At 42.8% G+C, this 23,003-nt stretch overlaps 1 protein-coding gene across 4 annotated transcripts in view; it reads left to right on the forward strand.

The window, feature by feature from the left end:
- Positions 1-19,570, forward strand: part of C2H10orf143 (chromosome 2 C10orf143 homolog) — a 54,972-nt gene extending 35,402 nt beyond the window's left edge. For 2 of the 4 annotated variants that reach the window (XR_006355049.1, XR_006355047.1), the window contains 2 exons: positions 1,594-1,762; positions 6,141-8,580. Coding sequence is in view for 1 of the 4 variants with exons in the window: in XM_043989435.1 (XP_043845370.1) it covers positions 1,594-1,674 (81 nt within the window). In the remaining 3 variants the exon portion in view is untranslated. Of the gene's footprint in view, positions 1-1,593; positions 2,118-6,140; positions 8,581-13,781; positions 13,831-19,420 lie in introns of those variants that run through there. The other 2 variants (XR_006355048.1, XM_043989435.1) reach the window with 2 other exon arrangements.
- Positions 19,571-23,003: the final 3,433 nt, after the last annotated feature.

Raw genomic sequence — 23,003 nt, forward strand, 5'->3', positions numbered from 1 at the left:
TGGTGGCAGGGAATTGAGTGAAGGTCAATGGAAGGAGAAACAGAATAATAAATATCACCTCCCTCTTCAGGTTGTTATGAGGTCCATAATAGATAATATTTGTAAAGTACTTAGCACAATGCCTGCACACAGTAGGCATTCAAGAGGTGCTTGTTTCCTTCCTTCTGTGATGTTTAAAACTAAATTGTGTGATTGCCTTAAATTAGAAGATTTAGCACCAGTCTTTGGATATTAAACATTTATTAAAGCATATAGGTGGGGCAGCTAGGTGGCACAGTGGATAGAGCACCGGCCCTGGAGTCAGGAGTACCTGAGTTCAAATCCGGCCTCAGACACTTAACACTTACTAGCTGTGTGACCCTGGGCAAGTCACTTAACCCCAATTGCCTCACTAAAAAAAAAAAAAAAGCATATAGGTATTCATATTGAGTTCGGAAAGTTAAGAAAAGGCCTGTCTAGCCTAGAGTTCCAGCCTGGTCAGCTTCTTCCTTGTAGTCGTGGAATGGAAGTTTAAAATAGCTTTGTCAATAATCAAATCAAACAATGAAAATTCTTAAAAACATGAATTGAGGAGACAAGAATTTTTAAAAATCTTCACTTCCATCAGGACATAAGCTTCTTGTGAGCAGGGACTATTCTTGCTTTTTAAAATTGTAACAACAGTACTTGATGTAGTGCCTAGTATATAGTAAACACGTAATACTTATTGATTGACTGATTAATGAATTCAAGTCAACTGACTCCAGTGCATTACATCCTTTGACACTGAAAGAACTAGCAGAACTGGTTACTGAGCCCCTGTCAGGAATATCTGAGAGTTTGTGAAACCTGGGAGAAGGACCCAAGATTGGAAAAGGGCAAATGTCATGATTTTTAAAAAAATGAACAGAGACAGAAACTTTAGGCCAGTGATCTTGGCTTGGATTCTTGGGGAAATTCTAGAACATATTATTAAAGAAAGGGTTAGTGAACCTCTAGAAAGCAAAGCAGTGACTGCCAAAGCAGTCTTCAAGAAGACATTGTGTCAGACTAACCTTTTCTTCCATGTTTTCACTGGGTTACTGAACTGGTAAATACCAACATCTTAGCCAAGCAGCTGATAATTTATCTCATGCTTATACAGATGACAGAAATATGAGCTAGATGATCTGTCAATCAGTAAACATTTATTAAACTCCTACTATGTGCTGAGCACTACAAAGATAATATAATTCAAAGGGAATGACTAGACTCAGAGAGTTGTTCATGGTTCAGTGTTAATTTAAGGGTAAGTCTTCAGTGGAGGTCCCCCATGATGTATATAAACCTGTGCTTTTTAATATTTCTCAGTGACTTGGATAAAGACACTGACTCATTAAATGTGTGGTGACACAAGCATGGAGGGAGAGCTTACCCAGTGGATGATAGCGTCAGGACCCCAAAAGATCTTGACAGGTTATATAAAGCAGGGTATTAAACATGCTGCCTAGCCACCAAACTCCTGATTGCAGTCAGAAACAGATTAATATGATGTAGGGGGATATTTAACAAAATAAATAAAAATAAAATAGAACATAGGTAATGCTAATATGTGGTTTTCTTTTTTTTTCACAGATGTATTTATTTATTCACTCATTCCTAAAATATTTACTGAACATCCAGTATGTACCAAGAAATTGGTCTAGGCACCAATAGGAAAAGAAGACAAAGAGATTTCTACTTTCAAAAATTTACAGCCTAATGGGGGAGATGGAGACATCTATACAAATGACTCTCAAACCAGGTAGAATATGAAAGTTCAATAATAAGACAAACTGCTGTGGGGTTTCAGAGGAAAAGGGTCAGTTCCAGATAATTAAAAGACCTCATTTTAGCCACCAGTACTCACCTTGTCCTCCACTGAACCCTCTGTCGGATCTGTTAACAGGTAACAACATTATAAATCCAAGTTCCAGATCCCTTTTCTTCCTTTACAAACCCCTGATTAAAAATTCTAATAAATTCTGAAATGACCCAAAAGGAAGCATGTGAAAATGGAATAAAAACCTACTCTGTGGTTTTTACATCCTCTGGTTAACTTGTGGTATTTGAGGTTCATCATAATGCCCCTGACATTAATTTAAAGCTCAAGGCTTTTTTTTTTCTCTCTGTGTAGAATTTATATATAAACTTAAACACTTTTTCCTTTTTAAAATTTTTATTCATTTTTAACTTAAATATAAAAAGACAAAAAAGAACATTTCCATGTATATAGCACAACATAAAAAGAGGATTACTATGACACCATGAATACCCATTTCATACTGTTTACTTTTTAAGGAAAATGATGTAATAAATACTATGCAAGATCTTTTTTTTTCAAAGCTACCCTGCTTTTCTGTGCTTCTTTCTAAATTTTCTTTTGTTCTCTTCTGTGTTCTTTTTATTGTTTCCCTACCTCCTCAACCCTCTCTAGAGGTGTGTATATATTATATATATATATACACACGTAAAACCATATTATACATATGTCTGCTTATCAGTTCATTCTCTGGATGTGGGTAACATCTTCCTTCATAGGTTTTTTGTACTTGATTTGAGTATTTATAAAACTCAAAATGACTTAATCATTCAAAGTTGTTCTTGGAACAATATTGTTGTTACTATATATAATGTTCTCTTGGTTCTTTTTTTGTTGTTGTTTTCCCACTTTCTTTACTTTTCTTTCCTTTTTGTGTTTTGTTTTTGTTTATTTATTTATTTTTAAATAAAATTATTTTATTATTTTCCAGTTACATGTAGAAATAATTTTCAACATTTGTTTATATAAGATTTCCAAATTCAAATTTTTCTCCCTCCCTCCCTTCCCTCCCCTAAACGGCAGGCAATCTGATATAGGTTATATATACATAATAACATTAAACATATTTCTGCATTAGTCATATTATACAAGAAGGATCAGAGCACAAAGGAAAAACATCAAATCAGAAAACCAACAGCACCAAAAACAAAAGAAATAGTATGGTCCGATCAGCATCCATATTCCACAGTTCCTCTTTTTTTTTTTTTTCTGGATTTGGAGAGCCTTTTCCATCATGAGTCCTTTGGAACTTTCTTGTTCCATTGGATTGGTGAGAAGAATATAGTCCATCACAGTAGATCAACACTCAATGTTGATGATACTGTGTATAATGTTCTTCTGGTTCTGCTCATCTTACTCATCATCAGTTCATGCAAGTCCTTCCAGGTTTCTCTGAACTCCACCTGCTCATCGTTTCTTACAGCACAATAGAATTCCATTACATTCATATACCACAGGTTGTTCAACCATTCCCCAATTGATAGACATCACCTCAATTTCCAATTCCTTGCCACCACAAAAGAGCAGCTATAAATATTTTTGTATATGTGGTTTTCTAAGTCATTGTGTGATCCCCAGGGATCCTTATGTATAGTTTCGTGTTTTTCTTTGAGTTTGACATCACTGGGCTAGAGCATTGGGCTGAATCATGAAGTCTTACCCCTAGGTTCGAAAAATCAACTTCATAAGTACAAGCTGGGGAAGACATAACTAATAGTTAGTTGTCTGAAAATTGACTTGGGGACTTTTTCTTGTTCAGTCATGTCTGACTCTTCATGACTCCATTTGGGGTTTTCTTGGCAGAGATACTGGAGGGCTTTGCCATTTCCTTCTCCAGCTCATTTTACAGATGAGGAAACTGAGGGAAACAGGATGAAGTGACTAGCATTGGGTCATACAGCTAGTATTTGGGGCCCAATTTGTACTTAGGAGGATGAGTCTTCCTGATCCCAGGCCTGGCACTCTATCAACTCTGTCATCTAGCTGCCCCAGGAAGACCTGAGTTCAAATTATCCCTGCCAAAAACTTAATGTCTGTGTGACCCTGGGCAAGTCATTGCATTAATCTCTTGAAGTGGAGCCTCATATTCCTTCTTTATAATATGGGGTAATAATGCCTTTAGTCCCTCTCTTAGAAGGTTGTTAGAAGATCAGATTAGGCCATTTATGTAAAACACTTTTGGACCTCTAAAGCACTGGAGATGTTGGCTCTGAGGACATCAGGGTTTTATTACCTTATTTCTTTTCTTTTCTTTTCTTTTTGGTGAGGCAATTGGGGTTAAGTGACTTGCCCAGGATCACACAGCTAGTAAGTGTTAAGTGTCTGAGGCCGGGTTTGAACTCAGGTACTCCTGACTCCAGGGCTGGTGCTCTATCCACTGTGCCACCTAGCTGCCCCTTATTACCTTATTTCTACAGAAATGTTCCAAAGGTGCAGCTCTCAGGAGAGTGAATGCTGTTGGGGAAAACACACCTGCTTCTGAGCCATAATTCTGTTTCCCTAATGATCCCTCTGCTTGGCTGATGTCTGTGATGGACACCCAACCTGAAAGCTGGCCATGGTGGACGTGGCTTCAGAATGAGGAATCCAGCTGCTTTGTGTCTGCTCCATTTCTGTCCTAGAGCCTGGGCAATGGGATTTCCTCACACTCTAGCCCTCACCTTTACTTCTTGTCCCACACAGGAAAACAAAGTGATCTAGTACACTTGAGAAGTGGAAAACCAAACCTCCCTCCAAGTCGTACTGGGACCTCACAAACTTTATTCCAAGTAGGCTGGTGGGCTGCTAGGTGAGAAAATGTTCCATCGGAGGTGAGAATGAGCAGAAAGGGAAAGAGCTACTTCTGTCCCTCCCCTTCCAGTCCTTCAGGGCTTTGATGGAGGGAGGGATCAGCCAGGTCCGCCAGGTCTCTTAGAGCGCAAACATTGTATGAGCCTGTGCAATCTATGATTCTGGTGAATGGGATGGTGGCAGCATCTTGGGGATGAGGTCAGCTTGGCCACTGGTATCTATCCTATGGAATGGAAGCTCTTCGAGGACAAAACTAGTTCACTTTTGTCCTTGAATTTCCAGCACCTGCTCCAGGCTCTTGTGAGTAGTGGCAATTCATAGGTGTTGCTCAATGAAAAGCCCCTAGATAAAATGGGCCCAGATCAATGGCCCTGCTGTGAGGAGTCAGCACAGAGTTGTGCTGGTAGCAGACAGGAAGGAAATGCTCATCCAACTGGAGCTACACAAAGAGCCATCTTTTTTTTTTTTCTTTTTAATTTGGATTGAGCATCCAGGTTGAAATGTCCCTATCACAGTGTGTGCAATTTTAAATAGTTATTTGTATTTTTGAAAATAAGCTTAAAAACAAGACTTCAGGGGCAGCTAGATGGCACAGTGGTAAAGCACTGGCCCTGGATTCAGGAGGACCTGAGTTCAAATACGGCCTCAGACACTTGACACTTACTAGCTGTGTGACCCTAGGCAAGTCACTTAACCCTCATTGCCCTGCAAAAAAACAAAAACAAGACTTCAGTGTTGGGGGTAGGGTACAGCACAGGGGGAGAAAGTTGTTTCTCAATTCATGTAAGTGTCCCATCACTATTGAATGAAAATAACCCCCTTACCCAAGGAGTTATTGAATCCTTACCTCAGCTTGGGGATGTGGCTATAGAACAAAGAGAAAACTCATCTTTGGGGGTCAGTTGGTTAGGGAAAGATTACAAGCTCTTGGGCACTGTATGTGAGCTATGTCTTTCTGTGTTACATATGTAGCACCAATCTCTGCCATAGGTGTATTCTCTCTTCCCCTTCCTTCTTTCCTCTCTCCTTTCTTCTGTGTCTCTGTTTCTCTGTTTCAGTCTCTGTCTCTCTGTCTCTGTCTCCCTCTGTCTCTGTCTCTGTTTCTCTGTGTCTCTGTCTCTGCCCATCTGTCTCTTGTTTTCCAGGCTACACTCCATTTCTAGGACTTGACAAGACACATGTGCAGATGTGTGTGTGTGTGTGGGGGAGTTCTCCGGGTGTGATTATTGTGTGGCTATTAAAACAATGCTGTCCTAGAAACCCCATGCGGCATTTGTGGTGACCCAGGGCATCACTTGTGAGTTCTACAGAAATGGCAGCTTTCCATATTTAAGAAGAACACGGACTGCTTCATGTCTGAAGTATGTTCCCCAGGAGACAGCCATACCATTTGATCTATTTTTGATTAAAATGTAAAAATTAAAAATTAAATCAAATGGTAGTATAAATCCTTGGGGAAAACATACTTCAGTCATGAAATATTCCCCACAGTAACCTTGAGAGTCTTACAGCTGTATTGTCTCATCCGTAGGTGGTCTTTTTATGCCCCACATAATTAAAATGAATTGCTGTTGGAGAGCCTCTACTCCGGCATACGGATTTCCGAAACTTCTGGTGTCCGCATTCCGAGGCAGGCCCAGACTGGGGCGCTGACAGTGAGATCGGAAGCTGCCTGCAGACAGGTCGGCTGCTCATGGGAAAGATTTCCTTGTCATCTCTGACCTCCAGCGGTGGCCCGGCAAAGATTCCAGGGCCTAGAATGACAAGCGTGTGGTCGGCTCCTCCCCTCCCTCAGCCTAAACACCCGTCCTCATTCTACCACTCTTGTGATAAAATAGCTCCTGCCTCCTCCAGCCCCAACAGGCTAAGTCCATTTTCTGTAACATTACTAAGTGACTAATATTGTGGCAGAAACAATCTTCGGTGAAATTGGATTGACTAGGGAAATGTGCCGTCCACAATCTAATATACAACTTATTTGTATCAGACTACTTTATCAGCTGGCCTCAGAAGAGGGGAAGGCGCGTTTGATCAGATTAGCTGGGAGGAAGGAAGGAAGATGAACTCTGAGGAGCTGGCGTTTGGAAGAACGAGCTGTCCGCAGGCTTTGGGGGGCGGATGGGAACTCCTCCCTCACATTATCACCATCCACTAGGATGAGGTGTGATGCTGGACTCTCCTGGGGCACCTTCTGAAGGCCAAAGGCACACGCCTGACATCCAGAGGCAGACCCTTCACTGCTCAAACACTATCCTGGCCATCATCAGTGGTGCCCAGGAAGCTGCGTGTTTATCTAAAAGGAGTCAGCTTCACGTTGATAACACCCCAAGCTTCCTCCTCCAAGCCCGAAACATGACTGGGATGAATGCTCTCTTACGGGCATTCCATGGGAGAGGCTGCTGACGCAGACGGCCTCATGGTGCGGGTGCCCGTGAGCTCTAAATCTAGAGTCATGGGTCCCTGCAGTGGCTCAGGGCAGGGCACTGGTGTCGCTAAGCTAGATGTCTTGAAAGAAAAGGAGCCATGGTGCTTCATGGGCCATGCTTAAGGCAGGTATCGAAGGCCAGTCCTGGCACGCGCAGGATGCCTGTGCCTCTGTGCTCTGGCAAAGCTGACGGCCAGTCCACCCTCTTGCTGTGTGGTCTGGGGGTAAGCCTGGACATAGAGGTTGACTCACCCAGACTGTGGGCGTGGGACAGTTCAAAGTCCCACAAAATGGCGCTCAGTCCAAGTGGAGGGCTTTCTAGAATGGCTGGACCCTGGAGAAGGGGAGTCCCAGGAAGGCGACTCCATCATATTTGTCGAGAAACTGCCTTGCCCTCAACACTCGTATGTTTGCTTGGAAGAGGAGCGAGCGTCTGCCCCCGTCAGCTGCCGGCCCTGATTAGGCCCAGGGGACAAGGGAGGCACGTCCTACCTTGGGACTATAACCAGAATGAATGAGTCCGGTAGAGACTTCCTATGCGCCAGGCACTGCGTCAGGACAAAGCAAATACCAGGAAAGAGAATGGCACTTCCTCCCCTCCAAGGGTTTCTCCATTCTACTGGGGGAAGATGACATGTAAGAAGGAACTGAACGTGGTGGTGGTGGGGGGGGAGGATTGGCGAGAGGGAAGGCACCAGAGAGTCAAAAGCACAGGCAGGAGAGGAATGAAGGACGGTTATCCTAGACCCTTCCTCAAATTGGAGGGTCTGGAAGGAACTCACTAATGGGAGAAGGGGACTGTGGAGGAAGAAGGGATCTTTTAGGTTGAGAAGACTTGCGGAGGCACAGTAACAAGTCAGTGTAGGAATGAAGGGTAGCCTCACTTCCCTTGGACTGACCAGTCAGGGAGATGAGGGAGGAGCAAAGGGAAGAACAAGCTTATATGGTAGGTAGGGAACCAATGGGCAACTGCTCCTGGGGGTGGGGAGGATGGGTAAGTAAATGATAATATATCCCATTGGAGGCTCAAAGGTATTATGTGTGGGAGGGGGCATGGGGAGAAGTGGGCAGACCTGCTTCTCATTTTCAAAAGCTGCAAAATGGGCCCTAAGACCAGCGTGGCTTAGCTCACAGGGAGGACTTGGAGTTCAAATGAAATGATGGATGAGAAAGAACTTGGTAGATTTACTTTTTATTATCATTACTCGTTCTCTTTCTTTGGTCTGTCAAGGCGTTGCTCAGTCTTGGTACTGCCTATATGCATTTTATTCTGGTTTAATCTCCCTATTTCTTTTGATCTTCCTGTGACTTATGCATGCATGTTGGGCAAGATATACAACATGGGCACAGGTAAGCTATAATACATATTGCAAGCTCAGAATTACGAAGAAAGAAGACCATAGATGAGGTCTTCTAAGAAAGGTCTGATAAAGCGGCAGTCATCAAAACTATCTGGTACTGGCTAAAAAATAGAGTGGTAGATCAATGGAATAGGCTAGGCTCAGGAAATGCAGTAGTAAATGACACTAGTAATGTAGTGTTTGATAAACCCAAAGACTCTAGCTTCTGGGATAGGAACTCAGTATTTGACAAAAACTTCTGGGAAAACTGGAAGATAGTATGGCAGAAATTAGGCATAGACCAACATCTTACACCTTATACTAAAATAAGGTCAAAATGGATACATGATTTAGACATAAGAGGTGATACCATAGGTAAATTAGGAGAGAAAGGAATAGTGTACCTATCAGATCTTTGGAAAGGAGAACAGTTTTTGACCAAACAAGAGATAGAGTATATTATAAAATGCAAAATGGATGATTTTGATTATATTAAATTAAAAAATTTTTGTACAAACAGAAGCAATGCATCCAAAATTAGAAGGGAGGCAGAAAGCTGGAAAACAATTTTTGAGGCCAATGCTTCTGATAAAGGCCTCATCTCTAAAATATATAGGGAATTAAATCAAATTTATAAGAATCCAAGTCATTCCCCAATTGAGAAATGGTCAAAGGATCTGAACAGGCAGTTTTCTGATGAAGAAACCAAAGCTATCTATTCCCATATGAAAAAATGCTCTAAATCTCTAATGATTAGAGAGATGCAAATTAAAACAACTCTGAGGTACCACCTGACACTTATCAGATTGGCTAAAATGACAAAAAAGGAAGATAATAAATGTTGGAGAGGCTGTGGGAAAATTGGAACACTAATGCATTGTTGGTGGAGCTGTGAGCTGATCCAACCATTCTGGAGAGCAATTTGGAATTATGCCCAAAGGGCAATAAAGCTGTGCATACCCTTTGACCCAGCAATTCCACTTTTAGGTCTTTTGCCCAAAGAAATCATGGAAGGGGGAAAGGGACCCACATGTACAAAAATATTTATAGCTGCCCTTTACGTGGTAGCAAGGAATTGGAAGTTGAGGGGGTGCCCATCAATTGGGGAATGGCTGGATAAGTTGTGGTATATGAATACAATGGAATACTATTGTGCTGTAAGAAATGATGAGCAGGAAGAGTTCAGAGAAACCTGGAGGGTCTTACGTGAGCTGATGATGAGTGAGATGAGCAGAACCAGAAGAACATTGTACACAGTATCATCAACATTGAGTGTTGACCTACTGTGATGGACTATATTCTTCTCACCAATGCAATGGTACAGAAGAGTTCCAGGGAACTCATGATAGAAGAGGATCTCCAAATCCAAGAAAAAGAAAGAAAGAAAGAACTGTGGAGTATAGATGCTGATTGAACCATATTATTTCTTTTGTTTTGGGTGCTGTTGGTTTTTTTTCTATTTTGAGGTTTTGCATCACTGCTCTGATTTTTTCTCTTGTAACAGGATTAATGCAGAAATAGGATTAATGTTATTATGTGTATATATATGTGTGTGTATATATCTATATCTATATCTATATGTATAGAGATATATAGATATAACCTATATCAGATTACCTGCTGTCTAGGGGAAGGGGGAGGGAGGGGAGGGGGGGAGAAAAATCTGAAATTGTAAAGCTTGTATAAACAAAAGTTGAGAACTATCTTTACATGTAACGGAAAAAATAAAATACCTTATACATTAAAAAAAAAAGAAAGGTCTGGGAGAAAAAAGGAAAATGGAGACTCGTGGGACAAGAGCAAGGACAGCTTGGCCGGTGTTCTCCATCAGCACCTAGTGATCTTAGAAGAAAGGCAGCAAGAACTTCTTCATGGGGTGGAGGGGGGCAGGCTCAGGGTGAGATTCTGGAAGGACGTGGACAGCAGTCACATGGGACAGGCTGCAATCTGTACTGCTGGAGGAGACATGCCAGTGAGCAAGATCATAGACTCATTTGAGTATTTTAACTCCAGACATACATGTGACAAATCTTTGAGATTGAATTATATGCATTTGTGAACTGTAGACTTTGGGGGCTTCTCTTCTGGTTCCCTTGCTCTGTCTTTCTCTAATTTAGTTTTAAATGTTGTATTGCTTATTTGGCCAAGAAGAATAGCTGTAGCTGGGTGAGGACTGAAGGTATGGCCAGTTAAGTTATAGCATCAAAAAAAGAAACAAGGGGCAGCTAGGTGGCACAGTGGATAGAGCACTGTCCCTGGAGTCAGGAGGACCTCAGTTCAAATCTGTCCTCAGACACTTAACACTTACTAGCTGTGTGACCCTGTGCAAGTCACTTAACCCCAATTGCCTCACCAAAACCAAAAGAAAACAAAACAAAATAAACAAAAAAAAGTTATAGTTTCATGGGACTGTGTGGATGTGATCTAACCTAACCTCTTCACTCCCATTTTACTGAACAGGAAACTGAGTAGCATCGAGGGCCAAGGTCTCACCAGGCTCATGCGGGTAGTAACATAGCTGAGACGTGGACTCAGGTCCTGTGGCTCATCTCACACTATTTCATTAGCCACATTATGGGCGATGCCCCATTTCAGAGTCTCAGGCTGGGATTGGGGTGGATCGAGAGGAAAATCAGTCTGCTCCTCAGCACACACCACTCAGAAATGCAGGACAACAGGTTCCACGAGAAAGCAGCACATACCAGAGGAAAAAATTAGTGCCCCCCAAATGGAAAAGTCAGAGTGGAGATTTGGAGGGCCCTGGATTCAGGAGGTCCTGAGTTCAAATCTGGCCTCAGACACTTGACACTTACTAGCTGTGTGACCCTAGGAAAGTCACTTAACCCCAATTGCCTCACAAAAAAAAAGAAGAAAAGAAAAAAGAAACTCCTTTCTTCTTTTTCCCCTGCTCTAATCCTATTTACTCTTTATTTCCAGTTACATGTAAGGGTACTTTCAACATTCATTTTCATAAGATGTAGAGTTCCAAATTTTTCTCCCTCCCTCCCTCCCTTTCTTCCCCCCTCCACAAGATCGCAACCAGGTTGTATATGTACAATCCACAAGTGTTCTTTTTATCAGTTCTTTCTATAGCAGTGCATAGTAAGCTTCCTCATTAGTTCCTTGGGATTGTCTTGGATCATTGCACTGCTGAGAGTAAAGTCTTTCACAATTGCTCATTGAACAACACTGCTGTCACTACGCACAATGTCCTCCCAGCTCTGCTCACTCCATACATCGATGTTCATTAGTCTTTCCAGGTTTTTTTTGGATCATCCTGTTTGTCATTTCCTGTAGCACAAGACCATTCCACTACAATCATATAACACAGCTTTTTCCATCATTCCTCAACTGATGGACATTCCCTTGATTCTCAATTCTTAGCCTCCACCAAGAGTTGCTATAAATATTTTTGGTACAATTTTCCCCCCTTTTCTCTTTTTCATGATTACTATTGTTAACTTTTTCCCTTCCCTATTACTCTTTTACCTTCCCACTCTCCCCCACTTGGGGGGTTGGAGGGGGAGACTACAAACCAAGCCCTTGTGATAAACAAGCAGAGTCCGGCAAAACCAATGTCCACGCTGGCCATTCCTGACAATGGGCATCTTGTTCCACTATTTGAGCCAGCGTCCCCTCCGCCAAGCGCCAGGCAGCCTGCTCCAACTCAGTTCAGTCCTTTGGAATCACAGTTGGTGCTCTCGAGTTCAACTACTGCATCTTACAAATAAGGAAACCAAGGCCCAGGGACCGTGAGCGTTTTGTCCCAGATCTCATGGCAGTGCCTCGTCTGTGGCAGCGCCAGGGCAAGGCCGTGGGAGGGAGCTCGGGAGGAGACTTTAGAGTCCACCCCATCCACCTCTCCCAACCTCAGCCTCAGACTTCCCTGAGTGGTCGAGCCGTGCCATTAGAGCATGTTATTCATGCCCTTGCACGTGTGTCTGTAGAGGCTCTTCCACCCACATGCACGGTGTGAATCCCGAGGCCCGAGCCCACAGCTGTGGCTCCCCATCTGGGCAACTTCAGGCGGGCCGCATCTCTTCTCTGGGCCTCAGTTTCCTCACCTGTGATATTTGGATTTGGGCTGGTCTCTTCCATCGCTCACACCCTCTGCCCTTTTCTGTCTGTCTGACCTTGGGTAATTTGTGTCACTGAAAGAGCATGGGGGTGATGCAATGGGGAGGGGGCTGGACTTGGAGGCAAAAAGACCTGGGTTCAAATCTCATCTCAGATATTCTCTGTGCGATCCTGGGCAAGTCACTGAGTCTCTGCCTGCCTCAGTTTCTTCCACTATAAAATGGGGATAGAGCAGTCCCCACCTCTCAGGGCCCTTCCCATGTACTCGCAATCACACAGCAGTTGGCCATCGTTGTTACAATCATCACTGTCACATCAGCTCGCATTTCTCTGGTGCTTTAAGGTTTCCCAAGTGCTTGCCTCCTAGCCACCTGGGAGGTGAGGAGAACAACAGTTACTATGCCCACGTTACAGATGAGAAAGCTGAGCTGGAGGGGAAGAGGCTGTGCCGAGGCTGCGGAGCTCGGCACACCTGACCCTTGGCCTCGCCTCTTGCCCAGTCTGCTGGTCTCCAGGATGTCTGGCTCACACCAGAGAGAGGGCCACCAAGCTTTATTCCAGGCCGAAATCCCACGATCTGGTGCCTCTAAATCCCACAGTCCCATGGCCTGTCCCAAAGCTGAGACATTGGGTAGAGAAGAGAACAGTCAACGACACACCAAGTGTCACCAGATGACACGTCCTATGTGTACACAGAAGCTCAGACAGAAAGAAGAGGATGGTCTGGGGACTCTAGCTTCCCCAGCATCTCCAAGCTGAGGGTGGGGTCTCAGAGGCCAGCCCTTCCCTGGCCTCCGGTAGAGGCCCATCGATGATGTGTTGGCATGGAGCGCAGCAGGATCTAGAGGTGGCCAAGAACTGGGCTCCCATCCGTACTCCAATACTTTCTGGTTGGATGAGTTTGACCCAGATTTTTAATTCAATTCAATAAACACTAAGTATGGGGGCTGCTAGGTATCATAATGCCCAGCTCTTCGAACTGTAGGTCGTACCCCATAAGGGGTCACATAACTGAATGTGGGAATGTGGGGGTTGAGAACAATTTGGCAACAGTCAATGGTTATGAGTTCCTATTTTACATACCTACCTACCCAGGGTTATGTAAAAATTTCTCTGGTGAAAAGGGGTCATGAGTGGGAAAAGCTTAAATTGAGGCAAACAGAGTAAAATGACTTGCCCAGGGTCACACAGCTAGCAAGAAGGTCCCATAGTTGTCAATTTTAGTTGGGACTTAAAGAAAGCCAAGGAGGTCAGTGATAAGCAAGCTCACACACCCAGTCAGTATCAAAACCTGGATTTGAACTCTGGTCCTCTCTATCCACTGTTCCAGATTGCCTCCTCAAATCATGGGAAACTGCCTCGGACAGTGAGCCACTGTGGTAAGTAGGAAAGATTCTGGACCCAAAGTCCTTTAACTTGCCTGTGTCTCAATTTCCACACCTGCAAAATGGTCAGAGTAATGCCTGTTCTATCAGGAAGCTGTTTTGAGGCTCCAATTCTCCTATTTGATGTTTTGGAAGGTATTAAATAGATGACTTTTTTTTTTTGGTGGGGCAATGAGGGTTAAGTGACTTGCCCAGGGTCACACAGCTAGTAAGTGTCAAGTGTCTGAGGTCAGCTTTGAACTCAGGTCCTCCTGAATCCAGGGCTGGTGCTTTATCCACTGTGCCACCTAGCTGCCCCTATTAAATATATATATATATATATTTGGACAGGGCAATGAGGGTTAAGTGACTTGCCCAGGGGGTCACACAGCTAGTAAGTGTCAAGGGTCTAAGGCCATATTTGAACTCAGGTCCTCCTGAATCCAAGGCCAATGCTTTATCCACTGCACTACCTAGCTGCCCCCTTAAGTAAAATTTAAAAAGTGTTATCAGTGCTTTGGTTCCCCAAAATGGAGAAGGAGAGACCAGAAGGGAGGTTCTGTTGTTGAGCCCTCTGGATCTCGCTGGGGAGTGTCACAAATCTCCATGGTCCCCAGAGCTGAAGGACAGCTCTTTTGGCCCCCTTTCCATTTACACCAGAAGAGGGCAGAATTTTGGCCACATACCATCGGATGCAGGTTAAGTAGCCTATTGATTTCAAAGGTAAGTCCTATGAATAGTGGCTCCACTTTCCAACGATGTTCTAAACCTCAGTATACTAAATACAACAAGGGATTTGGGGATGTTTTGGAGAATTTCCATTTTGTTTCCCTTTACCTGCCACACCCCTCTAAGCTACACCCAGGGTCCAAGGGGCTAGGAGAGCCACAGAGTTGGCCCATCCATCCATGCCAGACTACAGAAAATGACATGAATTCAAAAGTAGAGGGCATTTAACAGAGAGAAAAGCACAGTCAGAAACAATGAACGAGCTCTAATAAACATGGCTACTATCCACAAGCGAATAGGTATTTTCTCCCTCCCTTCTTACTCCTCCAGTAAACATTTAGCAGTGCCTACTGTGTGCCAAATACTGTACTTAAGCATTGGGGAGATAGTGATGAAAAAGCAAAAGCATTCCCCACCCTCAAAGAGTACAACACCCAAAAGAAGCTGAGAAGCGGGTGGGGAGGGACACCATGGAGTCCAGTGTGAAGAAAATGAGAAGCCGAGAGCCCGGGAGCCCTCTCTTACATGGAAGCTTTGGGCAGAGTTCTTTGCTCCTCCCTGCAGCATCTCCAATACTAGAAACAGAGGATGCTAAAGGTACTGAGAAGGGGGAAGTAGCAAAGGCTGATGCAAGCTCCAGGAAAACGAGGTTCCTGGTTATTCCCTAGTGGAAGCCCATCCCAAGGAACGAGACAGGGGAATCTCTGCCTCTGGCTTCTTGTCCTGCCTTGCAGCCCCAGGGAAAACCCCACTTTCCCCGAGCTCCCTTAATACCAGCGCCTTCCCTTTGTCAGTCACCTCCACTTTAGACTGTATAAGTCATGTCTGTGCACGACTGTTTGCAGGTTTTCTCCCCTCATTAGACTGAGCTCCTGGAGAGCAGGTCTGTGGTTTGCCTTTCTTTATATCCCCATTGCTTAACACCATGCTAGGCACACAGTAGGTGCTTAAAAGATACTTAATGATGACTTATTTTTGTAGTATACTTTAAAAAAAGCTTTATCACACCTTTAGTTATTACATTAAAGTAATTTCTGAAAATGGGCAACTAGCTGGTGCAATTGATAGAGTACTGAACCTGGATCAAGAAGACCTGAATTCAAATATGGCCTCAGACATTTAGTAGCTGTGTGACCCTGGGCAAGTCACTTAACCCTGATTGCCTCAGTTTCCTCAACTGCAAAATGAGCTGGAGAAGGAAATGGCAAACCGCTCTAGTAATCTTGCCCAGAAAACCCCAAATGAGGTCATGAAAAGTCAGACACAAGTGAAACGGGTGAACAAAAACAAACATTTCTGAAAATTACCCTCCCTCCACTCCCTCCAGAGTTGAATCCTCACTCATAACAAAGCAAAACAGTTAAGCAAACACCCTCCAGATAAGAACTGCCTCTCTAACCATCCCACTCTCCTAACCCTAAGTTTGCTCCTCTGACTCTGACCCTAACCAGAACCCTGTCCAACGTCCTGCCACTGTTGTCTCCCATCCCTCTGCTGAGAGGAAGACCGTGTTTCATTACCTCTTTTCCAAGACTGTTATTAGCTTTTCATTTACTCAGAGTGAGGCTTCCTTTTCATGATCTCTTCAGTTTGTAAGGAAATTAATCGAGACAATTAGTAGCTTCAATAAAGTAGCTGAATATAAAATAAATCGACAATAAAATCAGTATTTCTATACAATGCTAACAAAACCCAGAAAGGAATAATAATGAGATAAATTCCATTCAAAATTACCATGGCATTTATTAAATAGGTGAATGTTAACTATGAACACACCCAAGATTTATGCAGCTATAGCTAAAAACCCTTTGTTGTTGTTGTTCTTGTTGTTGGTAGAAATAAAGGAAGACAAATAATTGGAAAGATATTCGGTGCTCTTGGTTGGGCTGAGCCAATAAAATAAAAATGATGAAGCTAAATTAATATACGGATTTGTTCCTATACCAATCAAGTTACCAAAGGAGTTTATGTGATAAAGACAAAATAATTTTTAAAAATTCACTTGGGGGGCAGCTAGGTGGCGCAGTGGATAGAGCACTGGCCTTGGAGTCAGGAGTACCTGGGTTCAAATCTGGCCTCAGACATTTAACACTTACTAGCTGTGTGACCCTGGGCAAGTCACTTAACCCCAATTGCCTCACTTTAATTTTTTTTTTTTAATTCACTTAGAGGAACAAAGGTTATAGAATCTCAAGGGATCTAATGGGGGTAAAGTAGGAATGAAGGAGACATCACATTACTAGGCTTCAAACCATAATATTTCTTTCTTTCTTTCTTTCTTTCTTTCTTTCTTTTTTTTTTTTGGTGAGGCAATTGAGGTTAAGTGACTTGCCCAGGGTCACACAGCTAGTAAGTGTTAAGTGTCTGAGGCCAGATGAACTCAGGTCCTCCTGAATCTAGGGCCAGTGTTCTATCCACTGCACCACTTAGCTGCCCCCAAACCATAATATTTCTTTTCTTTTTTTTTTTTTTTGCAGGTCAATTGGGGTTAAGTGACTTGCCCAGGGTCACACACCTAGTAAGTGTAAAGTGTCTGAGGCCGGATTTGAACTCAGGTACTCCTGAATCCAGGGCCGGTGCTCTATTCACTGCACCACCTAGCTGCCCCAACCATAATATTTCAAACTGTCAATCATCAGAACTATTTGATATTCATTAAAAATTAGAAAAGCAGGTCAGTGGAACAGAAAAGATAAGCAAGATTTCAGAGTAATCAAAAATTACAGTCCAGTGTTTGATGAATATATGAACATAAATTAATTCAACTTACTTTTTGAGGAAAATTGTGAGGAAAACTAGAAAGCAATGTGACATATGTTAGATAGAGATTAGCATCTTACACCACATACCACAATAGTTCCAAATGGATATGAGATCTAATATGCACAATCATGCAAAACATATTTCCATATTAGTCATTTTGTGAAGGAAAATGCAGAAAAAACCACACACACAAAGGAAAAAATAATCTGCTTCAATCTGCATTCAGACTTCATTCATCTTTCTCAAAGGTGGAGAGCATTTTTCATCATGAGTCTTTTGGGATTGTCTCGGACCGCTGTATTGCTGAGAACAGTCGCCATTCACAGCTGATCATCACACAATGTTGCTGTTACTGTGTACAATATTTTCCTGGTTCTGCTCATTTCACTTTGCATTAGTCCACATCAGTTTTTCTAGGATTTTTGGAAAGGATCCTGCTTGTCATTTCTTAAAGCACACCAGTATTCCAACAACTTGTTCAGTCATTCCCCAATTGATGTGCATCCCCTCAATTTCCAATTCTTTGTGACCACAAAAAGAGCAGCTATAATATATATATAGTCATTTTCCTTTTTAAAAAAAAAATCGCTTTGATATACAGACCTAGTAGTGGTATTTCTGGGTCAAAGGGTACGGACAGTTTTATAGCCCTTAGGGAATGGTTGCAAATTGTACCAGGAGTAGAATTCTTGACCAAATAAGGGATAGAATTGATTATAAGAGACAAAATAGGAAAATTTTATTATATCAACTTGTTTTAGTTTTCGCATGAACATAATAAATGCAGATATAATAAGAAAAGAAACTTGTGGGAAAAATTTTTGCATCAAACATTATGGATAAAAATCTGATATCTAGGATACATATGGAATTGGCACAAATATATAAGATGAAGAGCCATTTTTTATAGTAAGAGGTCAAAGGAAAAGAAGAAGCAGTTTTCTAACCCAACTTCCTAAAAAGAAAAAAAAGATTGGTTCTTTCTGTTTTTAGCATCATGATTATTCCCCCGCCCCCATCTCCCTCCAAAGAATCCAGTTCTATAACAACAATAACAACAACAGCAGAAAATTATCAAAACTTCCTGACAGGGTGGTCATGACTCTTACGCCATTTCCCACCTTCAGTTCCCCAACTCTTTACTGAGCGGAGGGAAGTGTCTTTTATTGCCTGTCTTCCAATACCAAGGCTGGGCATGTCGCTTCAGCACAATCTGTGTCAGCCTCCTATTTTTAAAAGGGAACATTTGTGTTGGGAATAAGAAAAATGGGAGCTGAGAGCTTTGGCAGTTCTAGTGACAGACAGAGGGCAACCCATGAACCTAACTGAAGCCATTGTGGGTCACCTTCAAAAAGGATGAGACTGAAGCTCAATGTGGGGCCCCTTTTGCCTACTTCCCTTGTAAAGGGCAGTCTCTTCTGAAAGGTGAAGAATCCAGTGTGGACCCTTGGGATTCTATCTGATTCTATTCACTTAAAATAAGTAAACACTAATTAAGAAAATAATTCTCCCCCTTCCCCAATCATTTCTCTCCCAAGCTGAAATCTTGTATACTGAATTAAAGCCAGGAGAGAAATATTAACTCAGACTAATAAAATCCTTAGCTGAAGCCTAGGAGGGAGCCATCCCACCAAGCTCATCATTGCTGATGGGAGCCAGGACAAAGACACTTGGAGACAGAATCACACCAAAGTGAAAGGAGCTGGCTGAAAATGACTACTGAACAATTTTATATTCTCCAGTGATATACAAATACTCATATTTATCCTGGGACTTGAACACTTATTTCTAAACAACAAATACTAATTTGTTTAGAAATGGGGAGGAAAAAGTGGTTAAGAAATAGCTCTAAACAGGATATTTCTATCAAGGCTCCTTTTGCTTTCCGATAATTTTATACATACAAACATATATGAGTGTGTGTATATGTATGGATATATGCATACATGTCACCTGTTGGCTAACTAGACTAACTCTTGCTTCTTATTGTTATAGAAGAATTAAATACAAAATCTTTGGTAGGAAGCAATTGTGAAGTGTAGAAGTTTCTGGTCAGGCAAATAAATTGGATTTAAGTATATTACAGTCATAATCTTTTTCTCCCTCTCTCCAGACAGCCTTTGTACAAGGAAAAATGAGAATGTATTCGCAGACAAATCTTGACCTGAGGGAGAAGGCTACAGGAATCTGGATTTTCAATAACATAAGACAATAAAGCTTAGACTTCTAACCTGCCGCAATATGGTAAAAGTATAAAGAGCTTAGCAACTAATAAAAGGAAAGGGTCTTCCAACTCGTATTTGAGGATCTAGACCCCCCAAAAGGACACTTCATAAAGATCATAATGGGTTAGTCCGTATCGAGCCGATGCAAGGTAGCTTGTTGACCAATTGTCTGACAGTTGTCTTCAGCAGGGCTGGATATTAATAAGACTTGTGGCGATTTCCTTGGGGTATTTTTGTCCTCATAATTGCACTTGGCCCTGTGTTGATCTAATATGATTCCAATAACACGATGCATGTATACGATTGAGTCTTTAAGTGGTATCCACACGTTGCAAATTTCACCTCCCTCTGTGACTTGGGGAGTCAAAGGGTCATGGGAGAACGGGGAGGATGTGATTTCAGGGCAAAGGGAAAAACCCGAGGTGCTTTCGTTTACAGGCAAGCACTCTTTCCTTTTACATAGTGGACAGAGCATGATCAGAGTTATCCATCAGCAACCCTTCTCTTCTTATTCTGCTAACTAACTTCCCATTTTATTTATTACTAGTCTAGCTTCTAGACAGGATGGACGGTCCACATCCTTATGGAGGATAGAGCCAGCATGGAGCAAGGCAAGTTGGCTGCCTGAGTTCTTCTTCTTCTTTTTTTTTTTTTTTGCGGGGCCATGGGGGTTAAATGACTTGCCCAGGGTCACACAGCTAGTAAGTGTCAAGTGAATGAGGCCGGATTTGAACTCAGGTCCTCCTGACTCCAGGGCTGATGCTCTATCCACTGCGCCACCTAGCTGCCCCTTCTGACTTCTTTTTAAGAAGCGGAAGTGCCACCTTAACCATTCTTGCCTTGTTCTTGAAATAGTTGCTCTGTCCTGTTCCTGTTGGTCACCGTGCGGGCACCAGACCGTCTGCATTTCCTAGAGCTGCAGAGCCTTTCTCAAACAACAAGACAACGTCCCTATAAAACTAGGAATCCTTTGGGGGGTTAACCCTGAGACCAAGGTTTCAAACAGATTCTCATTCTGCTGCTTCCAGATCTTCTTGTGACCCCTCTTCAGTACACAGCTTTCAGCAAGTGTCCATCACGGAAGACTTCATTGAAGGGGAGCACTTTTGTAGGGGGTGAACTGAGCAACCAGAAGACAATTCTCTAGGATCTGTGCATGGGGTTGAGGGAAGTGGGGAAGAAACAGGAGCCTGATGGACATTTTTGTTTGGTCCAAACCTGTGAATTCATCAGTGCAAGGAGCTTCCCAGAGGAAATTGTCTCTCACCAGGGAATGTTCTACACATTATAATCTTAGAGACATCTGGGCACTGAGATTTCAAGTGACTTGCCCAGGGTCACCCAGGCAGCACCATGTGTCAGAGACTCGAACCCAGGTCAGCCTGATGCCAAGGTCAGCACTCTACCTAGTATATCTTGGCATCATATTTCTCTTTAATTTATTTTTTCCCTTTTTTATTGTGGGGCAATGAGGGTTAAGTGACTTGCCCAGGGTCATGCAGCTAGTAAGTGTCAAGTGTCTGAGGCCAAATTTGAACTCAGGTCCTCCTGAATCCAGGCCTGGTGCTTTTCTTTGTTTCCTTCTTTCTTTTTCTTTCTTTCTTTCTTTGTTTCTTTCTCTAAATTCTTCTTTAAGAGTGAGCCTGGTATAGAGCAGTGGTGTCAAACTCCAATAGAAATGGGGGCCATTAAACTGTTCATAAGGATCCCAGAAGACATGTTTATAGATTTCAATATGTGAAAATCAGATAGGAACTACATTTGCACCTGGAAGAGGTGTCAGCTTGCAGACTGTATCCATGACATGTCTAGCAAATAGAAAGCCAGTCAGGAAGACCTAGGGACTCCACAGCCTCAGGTACTATGTGATCCAGAATAAGTCACTTAAACTGTCTGAGCCTTAGTTTCCTTATCTGCAAAGTAGGATTAATAATAGTACCCATTTTTACATTGTTTTGTTGTTTTGTTGTTTGTTTGTTTTTTGGCAGGGCAATGAGGGTTAAGTGACTTGCCCAGAGTCATATAGCTAGTAAGTGTCAAGTGTCTGAGGCTGGATTTGAACTCAGGTCCTCCTGAATCCAAGGCCAGTGCTTTATCCACTGCGCCACCTAGCTGCCCCTCTTCCATTGTTTTTTAGACTGGGCCTGTCCTTTCATTGATATGGAGATCTCTTGGTGACATCCTCCATCAGTTTGGCTCAAAAACAACTCTGTCATTAATAGTCTTAGCTGTCTGGACCACTGGGAGTGTAAGTAACTTGGCCTGGGTCACGTAGTCCTGATGTGTCAGAAGGTGGACTTGACCCCAGACATTCCTAAGTCTGAGGCTGGTTCTCTATCCACTATTCCAGTGTTTCTCCACTGAATTATTAGTCTCCAATTAAATAATGGGCATAAAGTACTTTGTAAAACCTGGACTATTATATAAATGTGAGCTCTTGTTATTGTTGTTCAGTCATTTTTTTAGTCATCTGTGATTTGAGTTTTTCTTGGCAGAGATACTGGAGTGTTTTTCCATTTCCTTCTCCAGCTCATTTCACATATGAGGAAACTGAGGCAGACAGGGTGAAGGGACTTGCCTGGGGTCACACAGCTAGTAAGTGTCTGAGGTCAGATTTGAACTAAAGAAGATGAGATTTCTTGACTCTAGGCCCAGCACTCTATCCACTGTGCCCCTAGACACCTTTTATCAATTTCTATTACTAATAATTAATTATTCACCCAAGCATTTTCCTACACCAACCTCTATACAGAATTGTTGAAATATTTAACTAATGGAAAACACCCAATGCATCTTGACCACAGATTCAGAGCGGGAAGGGGTCTCAAGAGTCGCCTAATCGACTTTGCCTCTGCTGCTCTGCCTGGTTTTAACAAGATCCCCCTCCCAGGATAAGCCGATCACTTTTCAGCTCCCCAACAGGCTGACTCGACTGACACTACCTCCCTGGCCTCCTCTTCTCTCTGACTGGACAGCTGCAGGGTGGGTACCAAATTCCTCCCAATGCCTTCCTTTATAGAAGGCAGAAACTGGACTCTCAGCTCCCTCCACTTTGTGTCCCCCTGAAGTCCCCCCTTCCCCTTTTCTGTGTTATCTCCTCCTTTAGATTGTAAACTCCTTGAGGGCAGGGACTGTCTTTTACTAATTATAGCTCCAGTGCTTACTTAGCACAGGGCCTGGCATGTAGTAAGTGCTAAATAAATGTTTATGGGATTGTATCTAGTCCAATCGCCTGGCTTCCTAGAGAAGTCGCCCGGGCCCACAGGAATTGACTGAGGCCACAAAAATGAAAAAAACAGAGCAGAGTTTTGAACCCAGGTCCTCTGACTCTCAATCCAAGGTGTTTAGAGCTTGGTGGGCCCTCACAGATGTCACAAGTCAGGGCAATGGTAAGACCCCTGGAAACCTATGGCAGAAGTAGACACATATGGGTCACTCAGCATAAGGGAGGATGCTGTAGAGCCTGGCGCT

This window comes from Dromiciops gliroides, chromosome 2 (assembly GCF_019393635.1).
Source record: "Dromiciops gliroides isolate mDroGli1 chromosome 2, mDroGli1.pri, whole genome shotgun sequence".
Taxonomy (NCBI): domain Eukaryota; kingdom Metazoa; phylum Chordata; class Mammalia; order Microbiotheria; family Microbiotheriidae; genus Dromiciops; species Dromiciops gliroides.